The sequence below is a fragment of the Nanorana parkeri genome, unplaced genomic scaffold (assembly GCF_000935625.1).
Source record: "Nanorana parkeri isolate BGI_ZX_2015 unplaced genomic scaffold, ASM93562v1 scaffold974, whole genome shotgun sequence".
Classification (NCBI taxonomy): domain Eukaryota; kingdom Metazoa; phylum Chordata; class Amphibia; order Anura; family Dicroglossidae; genus Nanorana; species Nanorana parkeri.
Window position 1 is genome coordinate 312,360 of NW_017307242.1, and position 8,633 is coordinate 320,992.

General features: G+C 49.3%; 1 protein-coding gene across 2 annotated transcripts in view; it reads right to left on the reverse strand.

The window, feature by feature from the left end:
* The window catches only part of KIF5C (kinesin family member 5C), a 56,963-nt gene extending 56,051 nt beyond the window's left edge, over positions 1–912 (reverse strand). For both annotated transcript variants that reach the window (XM_018566781.1, XM_018566782.1), the window contains exon 1: positions 563–912. In XM_018566781.1, the coding sequence (XP_018422283.1) occupies positions 563–688 (126 nt within the window). In that variant the 5' untranslated portion in view covers positions 689–912. The remainder of the gene's footprint in view (positions 1–562) is intronic.
* Between the last annotated feature and the right edge of the window lie 7,721 nt (positions 913–8,633).

Here is an 8,633-nt window from a genome sequence, read left to right on the forward strand (position 1 = left end):
TTATATATATATATATATATATAGCGCAGGTGTATGTGCATATATTTTTTTCATAGAAGGAGATATAAAGCATACATCCACCCATGTTCTTTAACCTCTATATATTAATAATATCTTTTCTGACCATCTGTAAATATATTACAGTAATAAGGACATGATGAATACAGGGGAGGATCTATAGAATACATAGGTGTACGCATGTTCTATACTCTCCTATACCATGCGCACGCGCGCACACACACACACACACACACACACACACACACACACACACCACTTATACAATGACAGGTGCAGCATGACCATAGCTAGCCATGTATACACATATATACACACACATACATAAGATTGGCTGCAGAGGAGGACACAGCCCTTGCACAGACACAATGTGATCATACAGAATATACACAATGGACACAGACCTATAGATCCGTATTCTGATATATATTGATCTGTGATTAGTACACTGATACATGGCCCCTTCCAGGCTGATGACACCCATAGATCACCTCCATCCCCTATACGGCCCGGGCACCCCCTTTATATTGGGGGGATCACTCACCCCGATGACGATGGTGTCGTCCCCCTTGAAGGCAGGGATGAACTTGTCTCCTCGGTGGATCTCTGAGCTGTTCAGAGGCCGGAAGCGGCACATCACCTTGATGCTGCATTCAGCGGGGTCTGCCATCTTTATTCTGGGGGGTCACAGCTCAGCACATCAATAGGGATGAAGATAATAGAGATGAGGTGTCCCCGAGCAGTCAGCCTCCACCCTGATCACAGCCTCCAGCCTGGGCGCTGCATGGGTGCAGTCATTGGGCGTCCCTCCTGGAGATGAGCCCGGCCATCCTGCATCAGCACCACCATCCACCTTCTCCGTGCCAGCACAGCGAGCTTTGTGACTTCACTGCATCACCGGGCCCCTCCCTGAGCACCCTCCCTGCCTGCCGCAGGGAATGCTGGGACTTGTAGTCTGCCAGCTGGACTGACAGGTGCAGGATCCTTTCTACAAATACAAGATGAATAGGCTGTGCATCCCCCCCATAGTGTCACTAGAGGCATAATAATGATTCAAAATGAATCAGCTTATAGTCATCCTCCTCTGGTTCCCCTGTACCAGCTCATCAGCAAGCTAATGACATGTTTAAATAAAATCTTTCTGTTTTCATGACATTATTATAGAGCCAGTGATGGCATACATGGTTATCGGTGCTTCTCTAGGCAATGCAGGCTGATCATGGCTGGTGGGAGGGGCTGGCAGGGTGCTGTACATAGCTTTCTGAAAACCTCAGAGCACCCTGCCTCAGTTCTTTTCTCAACAGCCCACAACCCTGATGCAAGCAAGTGGACAGGTTCCTAAAATTAGTTGCAAATATCAAAAAGCCTTTATGGGTGGATGTCAGTCTGGAGGAGTGGGTGGTCCTCGGCAGAGTGTATTTGCATACAGACTGCCCGAGGTAACGCCCACCTGCAGGGCCATCTCTTCTTTTTTCACCAGGAGAAGGTGGCAGAGCGAGAGGCAGTGGGTGGATGGCAAAGCTGTGGTGGGGAAGGTGGGGTGCTGTTAGTCACCCGTGCTGCCACCCCAGACCCCCGCACCTGTCGCCACACCCCCAATGATGCCACCTCAGGCTACTGCCCACATGTGATGCTGAGCGTCCGTGAAAGAACTGACATTTAATGAATGAAAGGGGGCGGGCCAGGACAGTCAGGCTGGGGAGGAAAAAGCTAGATGATGATGGATGTCCTCCAGCCAGGAAGTGAGGAGGACTCTATGTGTGTGATATTTATTCATTGTACCTAAAACACACTGACATTGAAGCTGACATCACATTAAAAAAAGCCTAAAACACTGATCCCTACACTGACACTGACCCATAGACTAAAACACACCAAAGCCATCACTGATCCCTACACTGACACTGACCTATAGCCTAAAACACACCAAAGCCATCACTGATCCCTACACTGACACTGACCTAGAAGTAACAATTTCATCCTTATTCATTATTGATATACTTTTTTTGTTTGTTTACATTCCTTTCCTGGAGTGAGGAGGAAAAGATACAATGTCTCCTCTTCTCATACAGGGTATCCTCTTCTCCCCACGGAGGAGAAAGCAATTGAGAGGGTTCTACAGCTAGTGATCACTGTGATAGCCAATCGCATGCTATGTCAGAGATCATGTGACCGAGAGCCGCTCCTCCTAGTACAAGAGCATGAAGTGACAGCTTGGTCTCCAATCTGGGGGTGCGCCATGGAGCAACACAAACACACGTACAGTACATGCAGCCGGTTGGCGAGTCATTACACGCCGCCCGGCTTCCTTAATGGGATTTCCGGTATCGGTATTGGGGAGTACGGGAAAAAAAACTATCGGTAGTTGATAACGAAAAACCGGTATCGGTGCATTCCTACAAGCGGAGATCTTCCATTCTTATATAATGATCTGACCAGTGGCGTAACAATCGCCATAGCGACCCTGGCGGCCGCTATGGAGCGCGGGCACAGGGGGGCCCGGCCAGGGCATCCCTCTGATGCCATGTGGCCCACCTGGGTCGCTATGGCATGTAAGGGTGCTGGCTGTCACTGACACAGCTCAGCAGCGGCGTTTCCCCTAACAGCCGCTGCGGAGCTGTGTCAGTGACAGCCAGCAGCTACGGCAGAAGAGGCCAGCGTTCGCAGTGAAGGAGGAGGCGGGGCCAACCTAAGAGCAACCCCGCCTCCTCTTACATCACAGGCCAGCTACCTAAGAGCAGGTGGGGCCAGTGATGTAAGAGGAGGCGGGGCCCGGGGACGGAAGAGGAGGCACGGCCCCGGCGACCACAGAGGCGGACAGCGCTGACAGGTAAGAGGTGTGCAGCCCATCTGAGACCCTACAGAGCCCACTATAGAGAGTCTATGGTGGGCTCTGCAGGGTCACTCTCAGGTGGGCTGTTTGGTATATCAAGTGGGCCCTGCAAGTGGCATAACTAGCAATCATGGGGCCCCATACAAAATTTTGCCTTGGGGCCCTGTGATTTCTAGTTACACCCCTGGATCTGACCCATCCCTCCTTCTATGTCTGCTAACTAACCACTACTTAGACTTAGAAGTCTTTTCCTAGCTGCCCTCAACACCCGTTTATTTTCTATATTATTATATTGTTTTGTTCTGCTTTCTCCTTTGTTGTTTGTTTTCTACTGTACAAAAAAAAGCCAGTTACCCCTCTTATGAATACATTGTGTGAACACAGATTCAGCACAGCGGAGAGCTCCAGCCAAGACATTTGCTGTTTGGACAGTTTACAGTACTTGTGGCATTCGCTGGCTGTTCACCGACTGCTACATTCGCACGGCACACATTCATCTTATTATAAATTGAGTGAATGTGACTGTGGTGTGTCAGGTGAATGCTGTGAATGGTGAATACCCCTAAAGGATTCACTTGGAGGACTTCACATGAATCCTTTATAAATACACTGCCTGGCCAAAAAAAGTCACCACTTGGATTGAGGGCTAGTTCACACCAGACACAGTGCGTTCTGTTCCCATTCTGACCGGATGGCACTGGATCGCATTGCGGCCGCCTCACTTTGTTGTGGGGGCGGGAGAGGGCGTGGCGCTCCATTAAACTCAAAGGCACCGTGGCCACACCCTCCGGCCGCAATGCAATCGGCCACACGGGAACGCAAGGCACATCAATGCCTACGGTCCGGTCAGAATAGATGCTGCAAGAATTATTTTTTCTGACCGGACTGGACCGCAGGCATTGATGTGCCTTGCGTTCACGTGCGGCCGATCTCATTGCGGCTGGAGGGTGTGGCTGCGGTGGCATTCACTTCAATGCACCGCCACGCCCCCTCCCGCCCCTCAACAAAGTGAGCCAGCCGCAATGGGATCCAGTGCGTTCTGGCCAGAATCTGACCGGAACGTACTGTGTCTGGTGTGAAATAGCCCTTAGCTAATCAAATAGGTAAGAACTATGGGGGTTGCTTCAGTTGGCCAGGTCTAGGTTCAGCAATGTTATGTGCCCAAAAAATCAGGTCAGCTGTCTCTCTGAATTTACTGAATGATCAGGTTTTTCCATCAATGGATTTGTTTCTCCCCTGATGGCACATTGGGCATATTCCAAGATGAGAATGCCAGGATTCACCGGGCTCAGATTGTGAAAGAGTGGTTCAGGGAGCATGAGACATCATTGGCACACATGGATTAGTCACCACTGAGTTCAGACCTTCACCCCATTGAGAATCTTTGGGATATGCTGGAGAAGACTTTACGCAGTGCTCCGACTCTCCCATCATCACTACAATATCTTGGTGAAAAATGAAAGCAACTCTGGATGGAAATAAATGTTGTGACATTCCATAAGCTTATGGAAAGGATGCCACGGTGAATATGTGCCGCAATCAAAGCTAGAGGCGGTCCAACGAAATATTAGAGCGTGTGACTTGTTTTTTGGCCAGGCAGTGTAGTTCCCTAATTCTTTCTTATCCACTATTTTGTGCTACTGTTCCTTTCAAGGTCAATTTCTAGTTAGCGGGACCTGCTTTTCCCGATCTCTCTAATCCGGCACCAGACAAGGAACCCAAGATTCTGTTCCACTTGCCTCAATTTTAGAATGAACAGGCTGCATAATAAACAGGGACCTATAGCAGCTTATTCCAGCTCATTGTTGGTACTCTCCGGATAAATCACATCTCCCTTCAAAGTGTATTTGTTTGCCTTCGCAAACCCTTAGAGAAAATAACACATTTCACTGTTGTTCTCTCGTCATATAATCTAATCTAGGGGTAGGCAACGTTGGCACTCCACCTGCGGTTAAAGGAGAACTATGGGGTTAAGTATTTTCCTCATAGTTCTCCTTAGGGTAACGGGAGGACACAAACTAGCGTCCTCCCGTCACCCTAAGCTCAGTATACCGCAAGCTGCTGCTTGCGGTATACTGAGACGCCGCAGCTGAAGCGGATCCCGACAATTGTGCCGGGATCCGCCCAGCTGCGTTACTGACAGCTGGCTCTGCCTATCTAGAGGCAGAGCCAGCTGTACCCGCCCCCTCCCCCGTCCGTTCCGCCAGTCAGCGCTGGCGGATCGGAGTGGGGAGGGGGAAATCCAGCCCCTCGCCTGTGACGGCAGAGAGCTGTGACAGGATCGGGAGGTGAGCGAACGCCGGTATGTGTTCGCTCACCTCCGGATCTACTGAGCCGACCTGTGACAGTCTCATTGTCTCAGGTCGGCTAGAACTATGAGGTGAGTGAAAAGCACTCACCTCATAGTTCTCCTTTAAGTAACAAATCCCATCATGCTTCTGCTACTGGGAGTCATGCCTGCGGCTCTCAGAGTTTTGCAATGCTTCATGGGACTTGTAGTTTTACAACAGCTGAAGTGCTGAGCAGTGGTGTTACAAGGGGGGTGCGGCCCACACCCGGTGACACCATTGGAGGGGTGGCACCAAAATGACTGACAGTCATTTTGGTGTCACCCCCTCTAAAAAGTCGGGCACTCGGTCATGGACCGAGAGCCCGACAGTGTCAGGAGAGAGGAGGGGACCCAGCGGCATACCTTATCCTGCCGATTAAGTGTCCGCTCCTCTCTCTGCCAAGATGGCCGCTGGCAGGCGTCAATTAGATGACCGCGCGTGCCCGATGACCTCACTGCGGGGTGTCACCCGGTCTCCGCTCCGGGTGACATCCAGCCTCGGGGTTAAGCAACCTCTGGTGCTGAGGTTGCTTAACCCCGATCTGATCAGTCTTTCAGTGATCCATGAAAATGTTAAATGAACGATAGCAGGTGTGAACTATGAAAGCAAAGAGAGAGAGATAGTGTGACGCGGCCTGCTCCATAACTGCAGCCGTAACATACATTAGCGAGGACAGCGGCCATATGGCACAGGACACAGAGCTCCGGAAATCATTACACAGAGATTAGGACTCATTGAATTATAGAGTGATATCATTGTGGCGAGGATGATGATACCTCCCTAGGACAATGATAATGATGGGGAGAAGAAGATGCGGCTATCTCTGTTATAGAACCATAGACAAGAGCTGCTGAGCCATCTTCTCTTCCTTCACTGTGTATAGAGGACATTTGTCAAGAATATCACATGGTGAGTTCTCTGCTAGAACCACAACGCAGCCCAGGCCAATGATCACTCATATTGAAGGAAGAGCTTACACTTTATTAAGGATTACACTTTTGGGGAGATGATACAAATCTAAATGAGGGCAATCATTACAGGGGTAAAGAAAGGAGTTATGTTCAAAGTCAGTGTTTTTCCCAATAGTTCTCCTTAGGGTAACGGGAGGACACAAACTAGCGTCCTCCCGTTACCCTAAGCTATGAATACCGCGAGCTGTATACTAAGACGCCGCAGCCGGAGCGGATCCCGGATCCCAACGTAGATGACGGGATCCGCCCAGCTGCGTGAGTGACAGCTGGCTCTGCCTATCTAGAGGCAGAGCCAGCTGTACCCACCCCCTCCCCGTCTGTTCCGCCAGTCAGCGCTGGAGGATCGGAGCGGGGAGAGGGGAATCCAGCCCCTCCCCCTGTCACGGCAGAGAGCCGTGACAGGATCGAGAGGTGAGCGAACCCGGTATGTGTTTGCTCACCTCCCGATCTACTGAGCCGACCTGTGACAGTCTCATTGTCACAGGTCGGCTAGAACTATGAGGTGAGTGGAAATCACTCATCTCATAGTTCTCCTTTAAAGAAAAACTCCATGAAATGTAAAAATGAACCCTTTGCAGTAGGGCATGTTTTGGTCTAGAGGGCTTTGCAAACCCGCTTCCTACCAGCAATAAGTAATACCGACGTCATAACTGCGCTGTACATAGCCTATGCAAAGAGCAGAGCTGTGGGAGGGACCAAGCAAGCCCCACCAACTGCAGAGAACTAGGGGGGTGGAGACAAGACCAGTCACTCTGCACAATGAGAGAGGGCAGCAGTGACTGGTCTTTAAAACAAGCCATTAAACCCTCCCCCCAACAAAGAGAAACAGACTGGCCCTTAAAGGGAAACTATTTGGGTCAGTATTAGTCTAGCTGTTTTTTTAAAGCTTGTAAGATTTTAAAACTATTGTTTTACGTCTGTTTTTTAATATGTATATAGACAATCTTGCTTTGCAGCTCCCTGTGCTGATCCTACTGAGATCTCATATAGTAGGAATTATTGCTTTGATAAGTCATTGAGATCTGAAGAGGAGACCAGAGCTCCATCTGCTGGCCAGACAGGGGGCTGCATGATATTAATATGCAGTATTTCATATTAACCATAATAAAGTCCACCCTACATTCCCTTGGAAGACTTTCAACACTACAATTTAGCAATGCTGCTCTGATTTTGCAGGTAGCTGGGAAGCCTTGTGATACTCAGTGAAAGCACGGAGAGGAGAGAAGGCAATGGCCTTCAGTGTGCTGCAGCCAACCACTGCAGGGCGTCTTTTAAAACATTATACATTTGTCATTGTCAAGCATTGTGTGAAAAAATTACGTTACCCCCTTCCTTTGCATCTCTGACAGCCTCCATTCTTCTAAGAAGACTTTTCCCGAGAATTTGGTGTGTATCTATGGCCATGTGTGCCCATTAACCTAAAAGAGTATTTGTGAGGCTGTGTGGTGGACGAGAAGACCTAGCTCACAATCGGCATTCCAATTCATCCCAAAGGTGTACAGTAGAGCTGAGGTCAGGGCTCTGTGGTCAGGCCACTCAAGTTCCTCATCGACACCATATCCATCAATCCATGTCTTTAAGGAGCTGGCTTTGTGCCCAGGGGTTGTTATGTAGGTTGGAACAGAAAGGTCTTCCCCACACTGTTGCCAGAAAGTTGGAAGCACACGGTCATCTAAAATGTCTTTGTACACTGCACCATCAACAGCACTGTCCCCTGGAAACACCTGAACTCAATCATTTGGAGGGGTGTCCTTGTGCATTTGGCCATACATTGTACTTTAACATGGATCACACAAACCTACCATTAGCTTGCTGCTCCCTCTAGTGGCCAGACACGTGCTTAGCCTTATCCCCGTAGTGAGAGAAATAAAAGGGATTGCAATTGCTGATCTCTTTCTGAAAAATTCTAGTTATTTGGCTGACTGGCCTTCGTACTTCTTGAGTCTCTGGCCCTAAGCAAACATGCAGCCAGTGAACTCTGAACTGCTGATGTGCAAACTAGAGGGTCAAACTATTATATGTCAGCGGGTCATAAAGAACTGAATTCTTTGAATCATTAGCCAGCCATTACATTGTATTATTTTTTTTCCCTAGCTCAGTCCCCTAACTCCCAGTGTATGTTGCTTTTTATCCCATGCTTCTGTGTGCAGTAGAATCTGAGATACAGACTTTGACAGCTCGCTTATCACCTTCATTCCTAATCATGATCTGCAAAGGAGACAGACTGTTAATTGAAGACTTTTATCTCATTCTGAATTTTTGCAACACGAAAGAAGTCTCCCCTTCCAGGTCTTTCCAGGCAGGTCCCTTCCAGGCAGCGCTTTCAGCGGTTCTCTGTCTGGTCCTGCCCAGCTAACTGGCAACCAATGATATCAGTGAGCCGGGCGGGAAGTCAGTCGGAGCAACACAGGTAACCAAGAGCTCTGAGATGCTGTGTGTGTCCCCCCAACGCGCACACACACAGCTCTGTCGCCCCCCCCC